The 25,854-nt window shown below is 40.2% G+C and overlaps 1 protein-coding gene across 5 annotated transcripts in view; it reads left to right on the top strand.

Annotated features, from left to right (window-relative positions):
• Positions 1–5,290: 5,290 nt before the first annotated feature.
• gria2b (glutamate receptor, ionotropic, AMPA 2b) overlaps positions 5,291–25,854 on the top strand; it is a 40,720-nt gene continuing 20,156 nt past the window's right edge. For 2 of the 5 annotated variants that reach the window (XM_036551612.1, XM_036551617.1), the window contains exons 1-3: positions 5,292–5,821; positions 6,070–6,210; positions 23,724–23,963. In XM_036551612.1, coding sequence (XP_036407505.1) covers positions 5,737–5,821; positions 6,070–6,210; positions 23,724–23,963 — 466 coding nt within the window. In that variant the 5' untranslated portion in view covers positions 5,292–5,736. Of the gene's footprint in view, positions 5,822–6,069; positions 6,211–23,723; positions 23,964–25,854 lie in introns of all 5 variants that reach the window. The other 3 variants (XM_036551616.1, XM_036551615.1, XM_036551614.1) reach the window with 2 other exon arrangements.

The following is a 25,854-nucleotide window of genomic DNA, read 5'->3' as shown; positions in this document are numbered from 1 at the left end:
AGGTGAACTCCCCGGTTCCTATCAGACAACAAACACAGTGCTGTCCACATCCTGAGCTGCCTCTGTTGCACTGAAGCCTTCCCCATCACCACTGACACGCTGCCATATCTATACCACCATTTGCACTGAGATGAGACGATCAGCTGGTGAATGCTAAAGAGCTAAAGTGCCACATCCCTCATCATCTCAATATTCACTCATTGCAACCGTGCAATTAAAATGAGATCGTGAAGAACATGCAATCCAGTCCTGTCAGTATGTCATGAAAATGAGTACACCAGTTAGATGATGGAAGAGGCTGATCTCGCTCCTGCAGGTCGTACCATACAGTGAAGGAAGTGAGGTTATCAATACAGTGTGTGTAGAGGGGGCAATGGCAGATTATGCATGAACATATTAATTGCAGGGTGAAGGGCAAAGAATAAGGAAGCGCAATAAACGGAAATAGCAGGAAGAAAGGGCCTCCGGGCTTTCAGTCGCTTTAAAGGGAACAAGCAGAATGTGCCTTTCTTTCGTACAGCAATTTAAAATGATATCGCAGGCTGCTATCGCACTGTACAGTGAAAACAGTGGGGGAAAAAAAACAACAATTAGAGCCAAAAACCCATGAATATTCAAAGGCGAGAGTGGTATCTGAGACAGGCTCAGAGCTTCAGAAGGAGCCCTGGCTGCTGCAGTGAGGTTGAAATGCTGGGGAAGAAGGGAGAGAAGAGAGAGATGAAATGAGATGCCCCATACAGCTGATGTAGCTGGAGCTGTATTGATAAGCCCATCCACACCGAATGTGCTTTTTTAACAACCAGACGGCAGGTCAGATGCTATAAATGACACAGTGATAGGATCATGATAAAATCGGTTTCCATGGCAGGGTGCGAGACAGCTTTTTTATGGTATGTTGCTGAGTAGGATGCAGAATAGTGGCTAGGGCAATGGACTCCGGACCTGAAGGTCATGGTTCTGGAGCTTGGATGGGACACCCATGCACAACAGTATTTTACTTCAATGGTTCAGCAAAAACTTAGCTGTAAAAAAGGGTGTCAGAATGAATAAGTGGCAATGAGCATCACCTTGACTTGCACTGATATATACAAGCATCCAAATTCCTGACAATTGCACAACAAACAAAATGCTCAATTGTCTGCCTCTGTGCTAATCTAAATGGAGAAATGCACAGCAATTATGATTTTACTGCCTTAATATTGCTTTTCTTTTCATTTATGCATCGGATAAAAGGGTACATGCAGACAGAGCTGTAAGAGACAAAATAAATGAGAGATTGTGGGCCTCACAGCTAGGGTACTGCCAAAAAACAAACTACAGACATTTCTCATTAAACCTTGGAGAACTCCTCAGTCCACAATGCTGAATTTATAACAGCTATTTAATAATTACAATGCAAACACATTTATAAAAGTGTCAGTGCTCAATAAATTTGTAATATATGCCACATTTATAAATTAGTACACCCACTATATATATAAGGGGTAAACAAAATAATGCAAACACCAAATGAAGAAGGACTCATATTTTGAAGTAGCTATATCACAATTAAAAAGGAGTCTGCACATATATATCATAATTATATCAATACTAATTACCAATATGTTGCTGCAATAAAAGATGTTTTAAAATCGAGTTTCTAAAGCAACGTGAGAGATCTAACAAATTTTGAAAGGGATCAAAGAGTCAGTGCCTAAATTTCAGGTGCATCCGTCACAGAAAATGCAAATTTATTTAATGTGCCAAGGGGCACAGTGTTGAAAATCATGACAACAGATGTCAAACAATGGAAAGCTACATCAAACAGTGGTCACAAGTCAAAGCTCACTGACGGGAATAGACAGATACTTACATTTACATTTATTTATTTAGCAGACGCTTTTATCCAAAGTGACGTACAAAAGTGCATACAGTAAGTATAGCGACAGTATGGGGACAGGATGTGTACAGTTCCACAATGAGACAGTTCTCAGCTGAGAGCAAGGTCTTGCCAGGAAAGTTGCAACAAACCACGAAACAATGGTTACTAAAATGACCACAGAACTGTATCTACACCTCCACACACAGTCTCAACAATGTCTCAAACTGTGTGTCGAGAGTTTCATAAAGGTGATAGGTAGGGCTGCCATTCAGACAATACTCGTAACAATGGTGCAATGGGCACATAACCTGTACTTCTATGCAGTGGAAGGAGCAATATAGTAGTCTGCTGAGTCATCTTTTTCTATTTTCCTACATCTGGTCACATTGCCCACATTGCCTGCTCCTGGCTGTTTAAGATGGTGGTGGATCTGTTTTGGTATAGGCAGCTATCGCATGGAAGTCATTGTGTCTGATTATTACTGTCAATGGCAGAATTACTGTCAAGGAATACAAAGCTATATTAGGTGATTAGGTGCACACTATGCTGCAAACATTGTTTCTTCAACATGTTCCCATATACCAGGACAATAATGCCCCCCCCCTATTTCTAAATGGATTTAAGGGTAGTTTCATTAACACCAGGACGTCAAATACCTTCCATAGCCTCCCCAAGTACCAGATCTTTACATCATTGAATCTTTATGGGAGGTTGTGGAATGTGGAGTACATTTCTACCTCCTTCATTTCTTAATGACCTGGATGCTTCCCTCCAAATCAAAACCTGTATAATAGCATTCCTAATGGCCTAATGGCCCAATTACTTGTATATAATGTCTGCAATAACAGCTTTAAGTGTTTTGGGGTAAGTGTCTACCAGCTTTGCACACTGTTTGGGAGTGATGTTTGCCCACTCTTCTTCACTATATCAGTAGATAAAATATGATATCTATGATAGATACAATATACCTCATCCAGCTGATTGATCTTTGGGTGGGTTTTTTCTGTTATGGGCTGAAATCAATGACTATATGGGTCCAGACTGCAGAATCATCCGCACCATGATTCAACTGCTGCCTGATTCCCTGCACCTGCATCCAAACCATGCTTCAGAGCCTCCAGCAGAGTGTGAGTAATGGGAGGGAATCAAAAGAATGGCACCCTATAAAAGAGGCATTGATCTGTCCCTAATCCAACATGTCTTAGGCACACAGCAGCGAGCAGCATCATGCCACAGAGTGGCTCCTGAAATACACAGTGTATCAGTCCGCCCATATACACAGTGTGATAGGTACACTATATATACAGTCTGGCAGCAAGAGGACTGGCAAACAATCACAAACAATGAGCATGCACAATCACACTGTTGTATACTGTTAAAACCTGCCTTTAAATTATGTTTGCAGCATTGTGTTGTTTTCATGGTCTCACCTCGTCACTGATGTGTATCTTCGGGGAAATTAAGCGTTTTAACTCCTGGTCTTTGCGTGACCTGTCATAGTAAAAGACGTGACTTAAATATTGCGGAAATGAGTACGGTTCAAACTTCAAACTCGACGGTTCCAACTTCGAATTCGACATTTTTGGGATAGACACTACTTAGGAAACTGCCATTACATTTGTGTAACATTACTGGATGTTACAGAAACAGGAAATAGTTTGATGTGACCATGCCCATTACCATTACCAGCTATATGAGGTCACCGAGGTCCGGTAATTTTTTTTTAGAGCTAAAAATAAAATTTTGAAGCTAAATACAACTGGGTAAAAAAAAGACGAGTGCATGGTTAATTCAGTTTAGAATTGTTATTTAGTGTCCGCTTTGTGTGAGAGAGGGCGCGAGCGCAGCCCCTTGCATCATCAGCACTTCCACTGGCAGCTGCAATTGGAATTTACGCACGTTGGCAGCAGCAGGTGGCTTATGTGTGAAATGGCAGCATACCATTCGGTAAGACAAAGCAATGATCGTTATGCCATTATCTGTAAGGAACGTTCAAAACAATAACCTGGTATAGCGTCTGGAGTAAAGGCAATTGTATGAAACATGTTAAATATGCGTACACCTGCAATGATGAAGCTAGGCTAATTCCTTCATATCAGTTGGCTAGCTAACGTTTCACACAGCGCCATTGATTAAAAACAGCTTATGTAGGCGACGGTATCAATAATAGTAGGCCTACTAAACATTTCAAAGCCAAATTTGGAAATGAATTTAAGTGTGTAATGACGTTAGCTTGTAATGGTATTACTCTCTAGCATTTTTCTTTTATTTTTATACCTAGCTAAGGTTTCTATGTATGTCACGTTTATATGTGTAATTCTGACAAAACGTAACCCCGGACAACAACAATGACAAAACCTAAACACCAACGCCACCCCCTCATCCCCGGACCTCACTATTTTACAAACCCTGGTTACGGCCATGGATGTGACTAACATACGTTTAGTAGTTTTTCTCCAAGCACAAACGGCATGTTTAAAAATAAAAGTGGTTTAGTTAATATTTAATTTAGATATGTCTGCTTTTGTGCTTTCATACGTACAGATAGTCCTTACATGAACTCCGTAAGTGACACTTTGCCCTCAAATGGCTCATAAGTACATGTTTAAATCTTTATCCCTGGCAATAACGAATAACGAATAGAACTGCTCAGTTAAAACTAGACTGTCTAATATTTACGAGCATTGTTGTTAAGGTGTCCGACAGCACACCTTACTCATGTCCAGTTAATTGTTGTCTTTGCCTGTAGGTCAGACTGCAAAAACATAGAGAGTGCCAATTCACACATTACTGGACTCTAATATCGGTAAAAAAAAAAATGTTCTTCCGAAAAAAAAGAGGTGCGACTCTGTCCAAGGTTCTGAAAGTAATTGCCGCTATTATAACAGTGGCCTGTCCACGACTGTCCTGATATAAACTTGTACTTTCCAAAGCTTCCCCATCAGAACTGTTAAGATCAATGACATTCAAATCGAAAAGGGCATAATAATTGCCGCTAGGTAAACGATCCCCACCCCTCACAGGATTTCAGTTTTTGGTTATTTGTTTCAGTTTCAAATTATTGCTGTGCAAATGGACCAATACGCATGGTTCATAGGTGTGAGATATCGCCTGAGCTTAATAAGAATATATGCATGGGTGACATCCTTTTAACTGACCGGAAGAGCACATTGTTCATCACAGGCTTTGCATACACAGAACCCTAAGTTCTCATCTTAGAAAGAGTTGTGCTTATTACAAAAAATTATATATTTGCAAATAAATACATGTCTACGTAGAGTATCAATTGATACCCTTCTGAGCTCATTTCTCATCTAAGTAATTACCAGTGTATTCCTCACAGGATAACTAACGACAAGCGTTGTTTTATACATGGTGAAAAATCCAACCAATATCAAACCATTAAGTGATTTCAAAATACAGTCAGGCATATCTGTCTGGGAGACATATGGTTTCGATGCATTCTTCCAACCACATATTAAATAAGTAATCGGGGCTCTCAGGATCGCGACTGAACTAAATAGAGTGAACTCGGGTCTCTTCGTGTCTTTACGTGCTCATTAACATTCCTGCCTTGTCCGTGCTGCTGAAACTAGCTTCAGTGAGCGACGGTAGGACGCGCAGTGCTCCTGAGCGTGAGCGAAGGTACCGATTCATAGGGACGGCGCCGCGAAGGAGGAGAAACAAGCCTACAGTGCCATTCGTTCGCTGTTGGAATAGGAGCCAGGATCCTTTCAGAATATCCATCAACCGAACAGAACAACCGCTGATTCCCACCAGATTGTTCACCACCAATATGAGCAGGATCTAAAAATTGACTGCCGTGGTGAAAACGAGGGATTTCTGCGGTGGATGTGGGCACATTTTCTGTGGAAATGCAAAAGATTATGAATTTAGCAGTCTTCCTTCTTCCTTTTTTCTGGGAACTGGCGGTTTGTGGCTCTCCCGGTGTGCAAATCGGTATGTAATGAACAACATGCTTTACCGAATACACTATCCTTAACCGATACATGCTTGCAACACCATTGTAATGCGATTCTCTTTCAAATCAGAACACACTATGTTTACCCGTATGGCAAATATTGATTAAATGAGTGCATAATGCCACAACGCATTTGGGGAAATGAGAAGATATTCTTGAAATTAATAGACGAATGTAAGATGTGGCTTTGCGGTGTCTGAGAATTTTCTCTGGTTGTCTTCCACAGGGGGGCTGTTTCCAAGAGGCGCAGATCAGGAATACAGTGCATTCCGAATAGGGATGGTCCAATTCGGCACATCCGAGTTCAGACTGACACCCCACATTGACAATCTGGAAGTAGCAAACAGTTTTGCTGTCACCAATTGTTGTGAGTAGCGATGTTTTAAATGTGAATGTACTGCAAGGTCTGGTTTGCAGGGGGACGAAAGAGAACTCATTTTGTGAGCAACCTGAACACAGATTTTGAATCAGAACATTACGAATCGTTTCCAACAGTACTGTCCCTGTACACAATAGCAATGTAACGGACTTGGACACTGAATGAAGGGTATGGTGCGCTGATAAGATCGAGCCATCGATACAGATAAGCCTATACACCACGTATCTGTATTTTTTTTTTTGAATGGTTGGATAGTATTTTATGAAGAACTACATAAGACTGGCTCAGAACATATGTACGCGCTTAATTATGCAACTAGTTGTATGTAGGTTGTGCAAAGGGCATTGAAACTGGTGATTCGGTTTAAACATGCACGCGAGACAAAATAAAGTTGGATTTCCATAGTAACAGGTACAGAAATGGCTTCCGCTTTCCCTCACACAGACAATGTGGGCAGTAGGGAGGACAAAAAAGAAATATTTAAACACATGCCTTATAATGAATGAAATTGTTCTCTAATTAATGCTTCTTGTAAGGTTGTACTTTATTTAAACCAAACAAACAACAACTAACAAGCATTTTTAGCTGGTTAGATGAGTCAAATCCGGCAAACCAAATGTTGCCGAATGCCAGTTTCTTAATCCCTTTGATCTTGCTTGTGCTGCACGATCTCGAATGTGCATTGATAATGCTGAAGATGAGCTTGCTGTGCAGAGGATTCCATAGGTTAGATGAGGTTTAATGTGCACTAACTGTAGCCTATTAAAAAAATACATACAATGGGATTAAGACGAAACACCCACAATGTCCACGTCCACCGATGTAACGTCTGAGGAGCGGAACGAAACCCAATAACTGGGTTAAGATTGCGATTCCCTTGAGAAGCATCTTCCAGGGAACGGGTAGACTATGTCACATTCCGCTGGAATATTGTTTGTGGAGTCGTACCTCCTATTTTCCAACGGCAAATTAATACAGTATGGCTGCTCACCTCGTTTTTTTTTTTTTTTTTTTTTTGATTGAAGCAGTGGGGCTTTAGTCTGAAATCGCGGTAAACACACGCGATTCCGGTATCAACCACGACGGATGATTTTTGTCCTCTTTAAAATGTTCTGCGTTACTCGTATTATTTACATTTCTATGGCAATTACTTCAGCTGCAACATAAAGCTTGTAATAATTCTCATATAATGAACCGAGCAGTTGATTAAAGCAGTATTTTCAGGGGAATATACAAAGCATATATACCCTAGAGAGGTATATGAAACGAATGCTCCGTCAGTCTGGTCCTTATGTTATTCTAGTTGCATCGTATTTCCGTTTAAAACCAAGGTTTGTAGCTAACTAGGCATCGCCGCACAGTGCCATTGTAACAGTTGCAGACTGACCTGTGTAAAACAGCATACATTGCCATGACACAGGTTGGATTACACAGCTCAACACTCCGTTGTCAATCCCCAGTATCGCCATGGCGATTGCTAGCCCTGTCGATGTTTGACATCATCGTTGTAATATCAGTTGAAGGGATTGAGTTAGGAGCTGTCTTCTTTCCATGTATTGTATGTCAGCCTGTCTTCATACACAACGCAGCACAATTCCACAATCCCTTGACCAGACCAGCAAATAGCAAGTTTTATTTATTTATTTTCCTCCATAATATTGAATCGCCAAAAACGCACTGTGTCGAACACTTTGTTAGAAAAGGTTTGGTTCTGTTCCAGTTACTGACACTCCAATATTCTTTTGGACTCGGTTTGGCAAAGATCAACACTATCCTTTATCCTTTATTTGGATTAACATCAGAATATGAACAGATTCTTTGGAGACACTGCAATATCATTGGCCCATATCTGTCATCATTTAACATCCTGATTCTAAAAATTGTACTTTGTGAAACAGTCATGTGTTCTCAAATGATCACTCAGCAGAAAGATAGAAAGAACTAAATATATTGAAGAATGACCACATGCTGGATTTGCCAAAAAATGTATAATTGAGGATGTGAACAAAAATGATATGAAGCATTCCACCGTCAGGTTATATCTGTTGATCAGCCATACACTGAGAGAGCACTGAATATGAGAAACATATCCAGTATGTTTTTTGTCTTTCCTACTTTACACTGTAAATTGAAGGTGCATTTTTTTAAAGTACTTACATTTCAAATAGTACAAAATGCAAAGACATTATCCTGTAGAGTGTAGTGTTGTGGTGTCTGGTAGCTTTTTTATTTTTCCTTTTTATTTAATCACTAGATGGCACTCTAAGTCAAAAGACAGCGATTCCTCTCTTCCTCATTGGAGATTAATAATTGTTCATTGATCGGGTTTCACAAACACCCCAATGGAGAGGTTATTCAAATCAACCACTGCTACTTTTTCATTACGTAAAGATGAATGCTTCTTTTCATTACATAAAGACGAATGAGTGTGGCAAGATGGATTTCTGTCTGTATTGTGTTTTACAACTTGAAGTAAAAACCATAATTAAAAGTAAAATGGGCCAGTAACATCCACTCTTTAGATAACACTGGCTGTCATCATCTAAATTAATGCTGTTTCTGACAAAACATTTTCAGAAGGTCAGATGACCATTTTCTTTGCCTGACAGAGTAAATAGGTTAATTTATAGAACTACATCACATTTAAGTGAAAATAGTCTGTGTTCATTTCCCACAAAACCATAGCAGTTCCCAACAGGTTTGTGAGTGTTGCAGGGCCGACGCAGCCATTTACCACCTGCTGTTACCTCCTTATAAACAGTGGATTTTCGCTGGGGCAAATTCTCTGTTGAAGAGTGCGAGAAAATGTACCGTTCCTGTGCCATAACCTCAACGCCACCATTTGAAGACAGGACAGAGGCTGTGGCGACAGAGCTTCTGAAACATCTGTCATTCCGAATGACGTGATTTAACATTGAGACAGCACATTGCGGGAAATGTTACAAATGTGTTGAGGGAAGTGATAGGAGCAGAGCTCCTCCCCTCCCCACCCCTTCCACCACTGTCCCAACTGCCAACTGATCAGAAGGACCCCTGTGGGCCTGTTTCATGCTACAAATTTGTAACATGGCAACAAAGATAAATATGCTGATGCCCTACTGTGAAATTTGGAATCCACACAACATAAATGAAATAAAACATGATGGATTTATATTCATTTCAGATCCACTTACAAACCAAGGAAGCTCTCTTCAAAATCACTGACTAATGCAATGCAGTATACTGTAATTATTATTTTTATTGATAATTTATATGATATAATTTACATTGATAATTAATCTGAGGCTTTCTTGAAGGAAAGAACAAATAAGCAATGGTCAAAAATCAGCCCTAAGCTAATGAGACCACCTTGATTTTTCTTTTCAAATCCTTTGGGGTGTTGAGGATTCCTCTCTGGTACCGGTGGCAACATGGTCAGTAGATTCAAACTTTTCACCAAAACACAGCACAGTGAGATAATGTGAGTGTAGGTGTGTGTGTGTGTATGTGTGTGTGTGTGTTTGATTAACATTCTCTGGTCTGGTCCTGGAGCAGCAGTTGTTGAATTGAATATGCCAACCTGTATGTAACACTCTCCAGAGGAGATAGGGGGAAGCGTGATTATGCATCAGCGGTCCTTGACATCTGTGACTTATCACGATGATGACAAATTACCTTGCACTGGAACTGCACCATTAGTATTCCAGCATTACAGACTACCCATCCTGATAGCATCAGATGTGTACAGTTTATAATTTATGCTGCCATCTTAAACTGAGATTAAATGTGCTAAAATTTAAATTGCACAAGAGTAGATTTTTAATTGTTGAGGTAATTAATTTTAAATATCAGGTATAGGCGATCTGATTAAGAGTGGAGGCATGAAAAAAACAGTGTGTGTGTATGTGTGTATGTGTGTGCATGCACATGTGCTCATGTGTGCATTTGTGTGTGTGTGTGTGTGTGTGTGTGTGTGTGTGTGTGTGTGTTTGTGGTAGAGTCTGCCTGGAAGTGCGCTTGTGTGTGGTTGTGTGAGATTTTTTAGTGCCAGCGTGTGTGTCTGTCTGTATTTAATTTGCCAGGCTGATATGGTTTGAAAACATTATGACTTTTTCTCGAAGCAGTAGTTGAATGAGTGGGCAGATTTTTCCCATTTAGGTGTGGTGGGGTGCGAAACATGCCCACTCCAAATCACCAGCGTGAGAAGTAAAGGGTTAGGCTGTTTTTGATACCTTTCCTTGAAGGTTCTGGCCAATCGGCACCGTCTCTCTCTTCCGTTTCCTGTGTAATTTGATTCAATTCAATTAAAGTGCCTTCGAAGTTTGTGCACTCCAACCCTGCATGTCTGCAGGTAGGCGGTCGCTTTGATCCATCTGTCACTTGGTTGCCAGGGAAGGATTTAGTATTGACTGCTGTGAGGGGCGAGGAGGTATCTGAGAAACCGGTATGTGAGACACAGAGAGGCAACAGTGCAGGTAGATATGTTATGCACACGTTACAGTGACTGGCAACGCTTGCATGCTCTCACGCCGAAATGACACTCGCAAAACCGACCTCTCTACACTAAAAGCTGAATCGTTTAAAACCGTGGTGAAGCTGTCAAGGAGACTGCATAAATCATGCGTTTGATCGATTTCAGGTCGGCCCTTTCCAAAGAGGTAAAAAGTAATTGGTCTTTCAATAGGCTCCTTTTTAGGTCAACCTACAGTATATGTAAATCACAGTCCTCCGCTCAGTGTAACCACAAAGCACTTTGTCATCAACTGTGAATCATTTGGCATTTTTTGTTATTTCAACAGCTGTCAACCTCAGAATGTTGGGTATGAAATCACCTTTGGTTTGCAAACTGCCAAAGTGCTGTACAAGTGAAAATGATCATGATGATCATGATAATGATGATGACAATGATTATTATTACTTGTGGATAGATTTAATAGGGGTGGCCTTCATAACCTAAATCAGAATTGATTATTTACTGTTAAAGTGTAGGTGAAACTGAAAATCAGGAGGTTACAGGGACTTTTTGGCTTTCTTTTCACTAAAAACACTCTTTGTTTGTCTCTCTGTGTCGACATGGACTCCTTGCAAGCGACACATTTTAAAGAAAGCGCAGCCGTTCTTTTTTTTTTCCTTTTTTTAATAAAATGAACTGTTGCCATAGAGACTAGCTTGTTCCTCTCAGCAGATATCAGACAGACAGCTCATCAGAACACAGCAAGCTGATTTTCATAAGCACATTTACTCATGAACATTACAAGCCGTTCTTTCCCAACGTTCACGTCCAGCAGAGGTGTTAATGGCTCAAATATTAACCTATCCATTTAAAAAAATGTAGGATAATAATGTAACTATTTAATTCATTTTATTTAATTTCCCACGGACAATTATAACTCTGTGTGAAACATACTACAATCTTTAATGTTCCAGCAACACATGTGGTCTTAATTTAGATTGCAAGTGACCAACAGCACGAGATCAAGGTACATTTATTTCACTATAGCTCTGGAGACATAATGTACGATTGTTTTATATCAGCCAAAATGTAGCCTAACATGAAACTGCTGTATGCTGTCATGATTGTGATTTAACAGGAAGACACAATAGGCCTGAAACTAATGCTCATATTCTTTCTCTGTGAAAGTCTACTGTGTGTATATTGTATCATTACTCTGTGCTGACCAAGGCTACTGTGTTACAATGGAGTTCCATAGTAGCCTTCAGCACTGATGTATTACTTTCCCAATAGACATTGCTTTAAAACAACTCTGCATTTTAAATGGAATTCCATAATGCAAACCATGCCAGTCATTAATCTTAAGCAGGGGGAAGCAGTAAGTAGAACATTCCCATTTGTGCTCCCAGGGGTTTAGGAGTTATAATGGTGTAAACTGGTGTAGTTCCCCTGTGGGTGACCCCAAGTCCTCACACATCTGATCTCATATGTGCTCGCTTTTAATATTGAAACAATTTATGATGGACAGAATTCATGTTCTTGTGTCAGCTTTACGATAACTTCATTAAAGTAGCTCTTAATTTGCATTTTCCTCTCAACCTTACTAACCTCTGTGTGCATGTTTTAAATCCAGAGACTCAGAACCTAATTAACAATGAAACAGTGGTGTAACCTGGCTTCCCCTCGTTTTAAATTTTTAATGGGATGCCATCGTCGTGGTTACCATAAGAACTGGCTTGTGCAGCCACAGAGTGGAACAGGAATGATGATATTTTGATTGAGCAGGGGGCTTTCTGAGACACCTCCAACACTTTGTGCTGTTTGAATTGATCTTAACGGCAAAGTGGATTTCTTTCAGTATCACTGATACACTGAAGAGTGTTCTTTTTTTAACCAGAAAGAATGTCATGCTTCATCTAGATGTATGTTTGAAATGGTCCTGACTTTGAAGGATGGGGTATTGATTATTCTAAAGTGGCTGCATCGCATGACAGGTGTTGTGTCACAGCTGATCATACATAATGACTGAATAATTGTAATGGTAATCGGCACAGGCAAACACGAATTGAATAACACAGAATGTAAAGATATACATATACAGTATATAAACAATAAAACAAGACACCACGGCTACCAACTGAAACAATCACATTTTGTAACAACAAACTCTATGCACATTGACTTCTCAGGGCATCAGATATGACTTTTCTGTTTGTATTTCTATGGTCTTTGATTGTTAAACATCACTGAAAAGTCTTTGAGCAGCACATTGAATGTCTATAAATGTTGTGCCTTAGGGCTCATTGCCTAATAAAACACCCAGTCTTACATACAGTATTGTCAAATAAATCTCAGAGATTTGATCACTGGGAACCTATTCTTCAGGCTAGCATTGTGTTGCAAATGACAGATTGTCTGGCTCCAAAAACATTTTGTGGTAGTATTTTCTGGGGTAGGATGCACTGTCTTTGAAACATGACCCAGGAAAATCTCTAGAATGTGTTGCTGAATGTGTATTGTGTGCACTGGATACTATGCTGAACATAACCACAGTTAATCACACAATGCTAGCCCAGCTGCAATCTGGTCAGTTCTAGAGCTAGGCTTCCTCTTCAAGTATTGCAGTTTGTTTTTAATGACAAAATCAATGTTACAGGCACAATCCCACATAGACTCCTTTCAATTAACTGAGGGACAATTAAGTAAGCAGGCGAACAGTGAGGCTGTATGATGGATGTTGTTTATTAAAATGCAATATCTGCCTTTGTGCTTAAACAGTAATGAATGAGGAATAGTAGGCTACTCTTGTCCTGTAATGACTGTTCAATTGTTGTGGCCAGCATCAACCAACAGACTGCAAAATGTACCCGTCTCTTTTGAGACTGCTTCTGTCAGGCAGCACAGGGGTGCACTAGTTCAGACGGGTGAACAGGCTTCTGTTGCTCCCTGTAAACAGAAAAGGGCTTTTTCTGAGGGGCCTTTTTTTGGAGGCCTTTTTTCTCCGCCGCTGTCACCACCTCTTCGTGACGAGCACGCGGCAGTGCCGACAGAGACAGAGACTGAGGGCCCTCTGTGTTTCCACCACTGCAGCTGCAGGAAGAGAGGCGACAAGGTGAGGGCTTCCCACAATGCCTCGCTCCTCCGGGGGGGACCTGCGCCCGGGGACGAAGCGGCCCCCGGACCGCGGCGGCAGCAGGGGCAGCGTGATTGAGATGTATCGGTCCGTCCGATTTGGCCGAGCATCAAAACGAATCTCGCGCACGCACCCTGTGGTGCTCTTGATTACCGATGTGGACATAATGAGGGTTCAGCTGTCGGAGAGGGATAAAAAAAGAGAACTGAGCATCGGTGGTGTAAAGAGCAAAGGGTGAGCGCAGTCAGTGAGCGCTGTTTTGCTGCTGTCGTTCCTTCTCTCGGGGGTATCAGCACGTTGCTCCATGAGCACCCATTCACAGTGGCAGGGCTCCATTTCCAACTTTACATTACATTACATTACATTATATTACATTCATTTAGCAGACGCTCTTATCTTACAGCATGTTCAGATACGCCATTGTGTGCAATATATGTGATGTGTGACACTTGATAGGATTTTGCAGTGCTTCTTTGTCATGCATTCTGTGAAATTCTGATTTTAAAAAATCACGGCATTTAAGAAAATGATACACGCACAAACCTGAAATAAATGGTTATATCAGTGTTCCGCAGACTTTCCTTTTTTTAACAGTGGACTCAATTGAAATGTTACCGGTGTCTTCTCAGTGATCAGCAGACTGGTTGTGTCCCAGCGACATCATATCCATCTTGTAGGGGTTGAGGGACTATTTAGATGGTGCGTATTTGCCAGATTCACTTAGCTCAACTTGAAATGTCATCTTAGATGCAAGAAGCAATCTAACAAAAAAATATAATCAGAACGTCCGCTGTCACAGAGAACATCGTGATGGAGGGACGGTAATGTGTGGGCCCACCCGTGTTTGAAATGCTCCTCCTTGGCATTTGTTTGCCAAATTCTCTGAGAAAATAAACAGAAGAAAATCAATTAGAACCACGGAGGGCCTGCAAACATTTGGCTTGGAGAAATTGAAATCAAAGTGGCAATCAGCATGATAAGTTGTGAATTTCCACAGCCCACCTCAGGGAGTGTGCTTTTCAGGAGCAGACAGACTCACCACTGCAGCAAAACCAGCCTCCTAGGCTTATTGTAACACAGCATAGTGGTCTGTATAATCAGAACGTTCAACAGCCATATTTCTCACAAATTATGTACGCGTATGTCTCTTTGTCTCTCTTTCGCTGTGTGTGTGTGCGTGTTTGGGCATGTGAGTACATGTGTCAGTGGATATTAGTGTAATTTCCATCCATCATTTTAGATATCACGTAGAGGTATTCCAACTCATGGCAAAACAGTGCAATTATTCAGGTTTAAATATGGCACGCAATTACAGAGTGACAAAAATGTACAGGAGGCAGTGAATCACATTAAAACAGTACATCTGTTATAGCGCCGGATGCGACGCGGAGCCGAGTGAGTGAAAAGTGAAATGCTGAGCCGCGTATTTGGCCGCGACAGACGCCCACCCGAAACACGGAGGATGTCAGCCTCTGTGGAGTTCGCACCCTCGGCGGGGGGGGGGGGGGGGACTGTCCACACACACTGCAGCGGGAGGGACGCTAAATTATGCACCTCCGCATCTGCGCTGCTGTCAGCCGCGGAAAATCAGACAAGACTTTATTTCCTTTTAAATGCGAAACCCCGTCTCATGGCAGACCGTCGCTGTCGCAGGAACCCTCCAGTTAATACACGGCAGGGCTGCTTTTCCGCCGAGATTGAGGAAATCAGGACACCTAATTAGGACAGCTAAATATACCTCCTTGGGATTTTTTTTCCCTATCACCCAACTTATGCCACAAGGTTAAAACAGAGTGTTTGGTGAAGGTACTAGCTGTGTGAGAAGGGGTGCCGTAGTCCTTTGTGGCGTATGCATGCCCTCTGCTTAAGAACTTTACTCACTCGTAAAGGACATAACTGAAGGCAAGCTGTCCCGCGACCTGCTGAATCACAGGAAGATGCAGGAGCTTGTGCAGTGTGCTGTACCGGAGGCAGCCAGGGCCAGTGCCAGGGAGCCCAGTTCTGGGACTGCACTAAATCAGAAGTAGATCAACAACCAGTGACAGAAATTCAGTGTTGCCAAGTGACCACAGAGTATAAATTAACAGATGATGTTGTTTTAGATGCTGTGGTGAGCTGGCAAGCGGTTATACTTTCAGTTATTAGTTCATTTGTAAAGCAGAATGCATTTATCCACAGCAATGTACCTGTGTGGAAAGTGTAAGGGATTTTATGCTTTGGGATTTTAAATGAAGCTATGTACCTTGTCCCCCTCCCACCTCACCAGGTGATTTAAACATGTATCCCTCTGGCTGCAAGTCCAGCTCCTCCAGAGCACTATACTACTGCCTGTGTGGTGGATGTTCAATGGATGATCATTAAGCACATAAAATGGACATACATGCAAAAAGGGGGAGGGAGAGAGCAGACTGGAAAAGAGTCCAGAACGATGACGATGATCAGCTTATCTTTTGAATGGTGGGAGGCCAACGATGCTGACAGACAAATAAACAAAAAAAACAAACAATGTATTATAACACCATAGACGCTCCTCTGTGAAAGGTGTGAGCACTTCTGAAATGTCATTTTCAGTTTAGTTTCAGAGGAGCGGCGCTGTGACTCACAAGGCCCTCTGCAGGGACCTGCTATTCCTCACACTCAACATGTGAAACAGGAGCCCGTAGGGCTGCGACATGGCCGCACGCAGCACAGGCGACTGCATTAGTCATGCGGCCCCTTCTAATTGGCTTACCAGCTCGGTGTAATGTTTCTCATTGGGACTGTCACCACTTCCCCTAGAAATAATATGTGTGCATGTGTGTGTGTGTGTGTGTGTGTGTGTGTATATGTGTGTCATGAGGGGCAGGTGGAAGGTTTGGGGGTGTTCAAGATCTATAATTTCACATTCAACTTAACAATTACTCTAATCGTTCATTTGTAACAATGATATGTCTAAATAGATTGTTCCGCCTTCTGTGGTGGGTGGTTCCAGAATAAATCATTATATGGTTGGTCTTGCTGTGGTTCTAGAATAAAGGGCTTCTATCAAAACCGAAAATGCCTACATAATGCTCTCATATTTCCAGTGAGGCTTCAGCCGTCATCAGTTGCTAATGTTTCGACGAAACCTTAAACTGCGCAGACAATTAGCATTTCATTTGTGTGTGAAGCTAAAATGTCTCTGTGCAGCCAGTGGTTAAATGCTAAAACGTTCACTTCTGGTTAGCATTTCATCATTACGGGCGGTAACATTAATTACCCAGTGGCATTATTTGCATAGTCTGTGTGGATTTGTGGAACATTATTCCCTCTTTCCTTGCATCATTAAAGATGATTATTTCCCACGGTGAGGGCACTCATTGCTCTCTCGTTTATCCATTTCTACAAAAGGACAGATGGTTGATATTGATGGTAAAATAAGTATTTTCTTAATAGCAATAATTTTCTCTCCTCTCCCTTCTCTATTTACAGACATGATGTTCTTCAGCAGGCATTGTATTTTTAGAAGAGCAAGCTTCGGTGTTCTCAAGGGTACTTCAGTGACCCTGATTAGAGGCAAATGGGTCAGTTCAGTCAACCTAGACTGTTTGTCAGGTTGTAAATACACACATTGTGGATTTTATTTTATATAATAACCAACGCAAGCCTTTGAAACAAAATATAACTGTTATCTGAAATAAATTCTGAACTCTAAGCAATGCTTTTTAATATATTATAACTGTAACATTGTGCTTTTTTGTTTGGGTTCTGTTAAACAATGCTATGGCCTAGTACATTAAATATAGTTTAATGTTAATTACACATGCATTTTTCCTTAAGATGGTTTGTTAAATATGTTCTAAGATTAGTGCAAATTGAGGGTCCTGATTGAGAGGTATGGGGTGGCTGCAGGCTGTGGATGAAATCTAGACCTATGTCTATGTACCTAATATGTACTAATCATACATGTAAGCCTTCAGTAGGACATACATGTTATTCTCCCTTTTTGACAGCATTAATACCCATGGCAGCCGTGTCATTATAATGAGAGAATTTCACCACTGGAAGAAATATCCCTGAGGAGTCAGAATGCCCTTGGGTGTACAGAGCGCGAGAGTAGCATAGCGTTTAAATGAATGATTCACGCAGGTAGTCCATTAGACCTCCACAGATTACTTTTATATAGCTGTAGTATTGGACAAATTTAATCTGAAACAATTTTCCTCATTTCTGTGGTCCTCTTACAGTTCAGTCAGATGGTCAGAGAGCTTTCTGCCAACAATGTGCACACAGTAAAACCCTCCATTACAGGCCATGCAGGTCCTACAGGACTTTAAACGGTGTGGTGTTAAAGACTGTTCAGGGTGGTATTTTCCCTTAAGCAACCTACTGTAACTGGGTGATCTCTGCAACCTTCACAACAAACCAGACTGGCTTGGGGGCTCAATGTTATTTTTTTCTGATTCTGGAACAATAGTAAGCAGGGGCAGCAGGTAACTGGGCTTTTCTGTGGGAAACCAAACATAACACACTGTAACACTACACATAATGTACTCACTGACCTGTAGGCTCGGCTTCCCAGACAATCAATCACAAGACTGCTTCTCAAAGTGCTCTTAAACACTGCCGAGGTCATTCCTTTGCCATGCAGTTATCATTATCTTCATTACCTTATATCCAGTCAGAGACTGAATGTACTTTTTGTTTTGTTTTTTGGGGAAAGGTCAGAATTTATGAAATTGAAACCCTCAGAAAATGTTTCATTGCACCTGTCAAGTACTCACCAAAACAACACATCCTAATAGGCATATTTGTAAAGGTTTTTGGTACACCCAACCAAATAGATGTGCAAAACTGGCTATGACACAGCTACAGGAGCTCAGGCACTTTGAGGGTGGGTTTACTGTCTAATTTATATGCACTTTCTGTTACATCATTCTGCTTCACGCGGGTGATGGCAAGCTTAACGTTTAAAATCATAAGCCACATATAATGCTGCAACATTCAAAACCTACAAAATATATTCAAATATGTGTGCCAGTTCCAGATATGGATTCATTTTTTTGTTATACTTACAAAGAAGTAAGATGAAAGAACAGCATATGGACACTTGCAGGGAGAAAAACATAGATATTTGAGTTTTGATTGAAGGATTTTTCTCCCAGTCAACAGCAGCTGGTGTTCAAGCAAACTATAAATTGCCTCTCAAACCACACAAAGCAATTGAGGTAGACACGCTGCTTTTACAGGTTGTTTCCAAAGGTATTTGGCTCGGTTTCATTAGAAATCCATCATGTGTGAAAGTGCTCTAATGGATTCCCAGAAACTGCACGCTTTTTCTAATTCAACTTTCAGGCCGCTCTCTGTTGTTTGTTTTTAAATTAAACATAACTAGACATACTTGCTCCAATTGTGTTCCCCACTCCTGGTCCTGGAGATCTACTGTCCTATGGGGTTTCAGAGATGTCTTTCTAAAGAGGCAGCTGATTGGCAACTGGAGCAACAGGTGATTCAAGCTCCCATCCAATCAGATTAATGGACTAATAAAGATCTCAGCAGGACACCAGTAGATCACCAGTGGAAGTTACAGCTTTACAGTGTAGTGAAAAACCATCTTATCATGTTTTGAATTGGTTTCAAGAATGCGTACAAACCATATGCACAAAATTACCAAATAATGCCTTTTACCTCAGTAATTGGTTTGGGTGTTTATTGTTTATATAAAAATGAGAAGTGGTCAAAATGTGTCAAATTAAATGGTAATACTGAAAGTACTGTCACATAATACATGGTCACTCCATACAACAAAATCACTATACTCTTGAGTAGGTTATATTTTATGTATTCCTCAATCCCTCTTGTTATTGATTTCTAAATGCATGGCCAAGTACAGTTTCAGCAGCATTTAAACTTATGGGAAGAACTGAGAATTTTATTTTGATTGTTTAGACATGTTCTGGGTATTACTAAAATTTAGGTTTTCGGCTGTCACATTTACATGAAGGGGTTTAGGAGAAAATCTATGCGCTGCAAAAAAACTTCAAAGGTCTCTGTGTGATGATCTCCAAACCCAAAAACAAATAAGAGATTTTCTCAAAAAACTATTTTTAAATCAGGATGTACTGATATAGAACTCTGTACCTGTCATACAAAATGACAACAATTCACCAGTAAATGCCAGTTAACCAAAAGATACTTCAGGTACAGACTACTTTTAAATACTACTCTGCACTTAAGGGCCACTTAACCAATGAACAGTGGTAGAATCAGTAACTGTACATAATCCTGGCAGCTTCAAATCCATCAAGCATTCAAACAACACCCAGGTGAAAAAAGAACACATCAATGGACTATGGACAAGAAACATTTAGGTTATAATTGAAATAATCTGGTAACAAAACTGAGAAAAATACTACAACATTCACGACTCTGGTTCTACATGAAAGTTCTATTTTTTTTTCCTTGTCATTTTATTGTATAGATATCCCAGAATATGAGTATGTTATCCAGAAAAAAAGCTTTTATTATCATATCATCATCTTATGAAGACTTGCAGGGTGTATAGTAAATACTTGGATATCCATTTGCTAGCAGTCTGTAAATGCTTAGAGAGAGAGAAAAAAAGACAAGACAAGGGATGTCATTGTAGATGTCACTGTCAAAACCTGGCAGCATTTAGAAAGTACTTTTTTGGGTTACACAGGGGAGCGTTCCCTCAGCTCCCATACATGGTGATATCAGCTTGTTTTTGCTCGTCTTACACAACGTGTCAGGGGCATGATAGAACATGCCCTAGCGGGGCTCATGAATCAAGATTAATCAACCAGTGGCAATGGAGGGACAGAGCATTTCCATTGGTGACTAGAGGGTGAAACTTTAGTTATCATGTGTTGTTTGTGACACACTGGCTTAAACCAGTTTTCCAGTGACACACTGGCTTAAACCAGTCATTGTTTCCCTGGGCGGATCTTTCTGGCTCAAACAAGTCAGTGATTGGCTGTTTGCTTACGTCGAAAAAAACTGCAAACACGCAAGATCAAATGCTGGGACAGACAGAGGCGTCGAAAGAAATTTTAATGCGACGGCCGCTTGGGTAAAGTTCTCTAGTGTTTGTCGCCCGTCTCACGCGGGGGTGATCTACGATGACTTTATCTCGGCGATATGGTCATTTGTCTTTGTAACGTTGCGATGCCAAAAGCACAATCAATCAAGCCTGGCACATCCCGGAGATTCTCGGGCATAAGATTAAAATCTCCCCGCCCGATAATTGGATTGATGATCAGGATGAGTCAGGGTGTCCTCAGGTTGTTCTTTGGTCACATCAATCAGCGCAGTCATCAGCCAGAAAGGATTAGAGGTGGCACAACGCTGACGGACAGGACCGGACCCTTTAAAGCAGGCAATTGCTCCGTCTCTGCAGTTGTGCTCCTGATGAACCGTTAATCGTCCGATTCATAGGACTGTGGGCATCAGTGAGCAAACAAAATGAAGGGGCACACATGCAAGCTTAAACCGTACTGTAACCACCTGGCTTGAATTAAAACTGTATGTGTAGCAGCCCGTAAATAATATTACAAGGCATGTTTTGCTGTGATATTTGTGTTTTAATCATCTGATGTAATAGATATATGTCTAAATGTGTGTGCATGCATGTCAGAGATGAATTTTTAAGGTACTTGGTCTTGTGTAATCTTTATGTAATCTGTATGATTTGAATAAACACACTGATTCTCAAAACAATAGAAAGCAACTGTAAAAACAACCAATAATTGTGCATAAAATGCGGGAAAAATGAAAAATATTCCAGCCGATAGCAATATGAAATTATTCAGACGAGCGCCATGGCTACAGACATCCAAAAAGTTAATGCATGTAGGTAAAAGTCCAACTTCAATAAGTAAATATTCTGGCCCCTGCTGTATGGTCCCAGAGGAAATAAGACATTTGTTTAATTACTGTACAGGATACTACATGCACTCATCAGTCAATAAACTTTGATTACACCTACATGTCATTAATATTGATTACACGCAGCACCCTGTTGTGGTGACCTTTGTCCCACCGAGGATGAGAGCTAACATGCTATTCATCAAAAAGAAGAAATACAAGTGCAGTTTCTTTATTTATTTAATAAAAAATGTGGCCAGTCTTAATACTGTCAAAGGTGCGTCAACAGCATGTATTTAACATTTGCTTGAATGTTTTACAGAAACCACTGGGATCAAAGTAATTCAGACAACTGCAATCAGTATTTTCTCCATTGCACGTCTGTACTTTGGCTCAAATAGGTGCGTCATGCAAAATTTAATGAGGTGCAGGGACTACTCAAGAGGGATTTTTGACCACTTCTGACAGCTTCAGATTCCTTGGTTCTTCCCTATGAATGGCTTTTGTGAGTTTGAACCAACAGATATTGGACTTAGGTCTGGACACTGATGTTAACTTACCTTGTGTTTTGATTCTTGTTCGTGTAGAACTATCCTTCCTTTCAACCATACTGGAGCTTTTTATGAGGGAAACAAGTTTTTTATGAGTACATATAAAGAACTGCTCATTGGCCTTGTATTTGTATGTCTTCTCAGTCACTTTCACCATGTTGTGCTAAAATCCTCTTGCATTCTCCCCCTTGCAAGGTAATTTCCTGATAATTGGTGATACAGTGAAACTCGGAAGATTCATGCTTTTGTTAGTTTCATTTTCTTATTTCTGTCAACCAACCAAGTTACAGAAGCTTCTGTAAATTGAAAGATATTAGAAATTCATGCAGGAATATGAGAGGATTTTTATTTTGGAATTCGCACTAGGCATTATAAGTTAACCTTATCACCATGGATTGGGAAATACACATTTTTTATATTATACATTATACTGTTGTTCTTTGCAGGATTTGGCAGTATTAAAACTGGGCATATTTTCATTGATTTCAGGAAATAAATACCCTTTATAACTCTAACAGTACAGTGATTGAATAGCAGAAATACAACTGCAGAATATTTCTGCTGTTGAACCACTGTACTGTTAGAGTTATAAAGGGTATTTAGTGTTGTACTCAATTCAGTCCAGTAAAAATGTGCATGATCTGATAGCTGCACCTCATGCTCTTATCAGGAACATGAGGGCAATAACCAACGTTAACTGAACAACTGCAAATAAGCTTCAAATTAAAAGTACATTAAATACTTATGGCTTCCTAATTATTTAATAATCGGTTCATTTAAGTGGATCCACTGACACAGTTCAGGCAAACAGCCGCCAAACAAAAGCAAAAATGGACTAACTGAATAGAATTAGCACATTGTACCATGTAATTGCATTAGTAAATGTTGTGCCACTCTCTTAGTAATTTAGAATCTGATTGTGTCTATGCACCTCAGCTAACAATACACAATTGTGTACACAATTGCAGTCTGAAATCTGTATTCATTCACTGAACGTTCACACTTAAAATGGACATAGGAGGCGCATATGAGGTTTTTTATTTTTGCTTGAGAACGCTATTGATTCATTATTAAAACAGACAACTGTGCTGCAATTCACTTTTTCAACAGTATGCAACTGACAAAGGGTTGGAGAGTAACAGAGTTTTACATATTTACACTAATATTTGATAACTGTTCAGTTACAGCAGTGCACATACTATCTCTGTGTATATGTAGAGTCTTCATATTACCTTTGTGAAGTTCCACAGACTGTTTTTGGGATATATATATATATACTTCATGAATATACTGAATGATAACTTTTTCAGAATATGCTATATACACAGTTCTACCATTTTTTTCTTTTCATCTACCATATATGTCTTGCTATTGATAATTATATCTTGCAAATGAATCCTTTATCATTGAATATTTTATCCTTTATTCTTGTTTTTAATAACATGGCTTACTGGGCTACATTGCTTTGTTCAGAAAACTGACTTTGTCTGCTACATCACAATTACAGTTACTAATATACATATGTTTTCTCTTTTTTCAGTCTGTTCCCAGTTTTCAAGAGGAGTGTATGCTATTTTTGGATTTTATGATAAGAAATCCGTCAATACAATTACGTCGTTCTGCGGGACTCTTCATGTCTCTTTTATAACGCCGAGCTTTCCCGTGGATGGAGCCAATCAGTTCATTTTACAAATGAGACCGGATATCAAAGGACCCCTTCTTAGCCTGATTGAGTACTACAAGTGGGACAAGTTTGCCTATCTCTATGACAGCGACAGAGGTGAGTGAATTGATTGCTCCCCCATTTTTCATCTCGAAGTGCATATTTACTTTTGATAGAGAGCAGGCCTTTGCTGTGAATATTTCAGTTTCAGCGTGACTTCATGTAAGTGGTGCCTGAATATCTCCAAGCATTGTCTGACTCATGGTTTCTTCATGTGATACTGTACATACGGTAATGAACGCCTCTGTTTTGACTGACCACCAGTCAGTATGTGGCTTGTATGGGAAAAGGTCATCACATTATTATTTTATGTATGATTTAAAAGGAAATTTATTTCCAGTCACTGGATTATTGATTAACCAAAAAGGTGGTAGTACAATAGGTATAACAGGAATGATATCTTGATGTTTTCAGTTGACAGAGTAAGACTGTTACATTTTCTCTATGGGCTAATTAGTGAGTGTGGATTCAGTTAAGGACTTAATTCAATCTCACAACCCACTGGGGATGCCTTGTGATGAACCCAAACATGCAACAGTTATTTGTTAATATTACTCTAATTGATGAGAAAAATACAATCTAATACATGGTGTGATTGTTATTATAAGTATGATAGTATTTTCATCCATGGCTGAGGTCTCCTGTGTGTTTTTGGGATAAAAGAAGGGTTAAGACAATGAAGAGGGAAAACAGGGAAATGGAAACAAAAATAAACTTGATTAATACTTAGAATTAAATTTCCCCCAAAAGCAGCGTGCAGTCTTTTTTCATTATACCAAGCCTGAGAGGAGAACACTTTTATTTTGGTGAAGAAATGCTCAAGTTTTAATCCACGATGTTATCCATGAAACTTTACAAGAAGCTAATTACTGTTATCAGCAAGTGCCTTGCTGTGGAGCTCAAGTGGTTGATAGAACGGGTTTTATTTTAGCTCAATACTTATGTATGCATGTGGCCTGTGCTCCCTCTGTTCTTTTCAGTATACTGATTAGAGAGGCAAGGGTTATTAACCACAGCTTGAACATCTAAAACCCATCTGAATTCACCTTCCCAGTGTGGGTGCTGCAGTGACAGTCTGTGGTCACTGTCTTTGGGTGATTTTCTAGGGGAATTTTTTGTGATTTAGCAGCAGTGAACGTACTGTATGTTCATTTTCAATGTGTGCCAAAGGAGCCATTGAATGCAGGTTGTAGGTTTTCAGTTCATATATTAATTGATTAAATTAAATATAGGAATACTGTGCAATGTAACAACACACACACAGACAGGTACATTAATATCATTTTATTAAGGGAAAGGGTTGTAAGTAGTCTTCTAATAAACGTGTTAATAAATTTGAACATCATAAATCTTTTTTTGAGTGTCATAAAAGATTTTGTTCAACAAAGAAACTTTATGGATATTTGTTTGGCACAACAGAGATAGGAGAAAGGCCATTTGAAATTAGCAGTCAGGGCTGGAAGGACCAAGGGGCTTAAAAGGTAGAAAAAGGGGAGTTGATAAGCTGAATTCACACGGCGACAGCAGTGTAATTTCATTACATTTAGTGGAACTATACAAGCGCTGCTTCACTGACTGCCCCTTTGTGTGAGCTGTTGAATTTGATTAGAAAGCACTCACAAGTATGGAACACGATTTCATTTTCTATTCACTGGGGGGAGGCAGGGTTATGGTCCCATTGTTTTGGCTGTTAAAGCTTGTACACTTTAAGTGTATGCTGCTGGTCATGTCGTGTCGTGCCCGGGTGGGGAAAAAAGAGTGAGGTTGAAGCATTCGTGCTGAGTTCGTGTTCTGTCTGTACAGAGTAAAACAAGAATTTGATTCAGAATATACCCAGGGGTTATTAATGTGCAAGGCATGAGCAATCCAGTGAGGAACAGTGAATTTTCCTCTGGGGTGAGAAAAAAAAAATCTGAGCAAGCATATGCAAGCCAGCGTATATAGCCAA

Source organism: Megalops cyprinoides, chromosome 18 (assembly GCF_013368585.1).
Source record: "Megalops cyprinoides isolate fMegCyp1 chromosome 18, fMegCyp1.pri, whole genome shotgun sequence".
NCBI lineage: Eukaryota > Metazoa > Chordata > Actinopteri > Elopiformes > Megalopidae > Megalops > Megalops cyprinoides.
The sequence above is the reverse complement of the archived record's forward strand: the minus strand, read 5'-3'. Positions and strand labels throughout refer to the sequence as shown.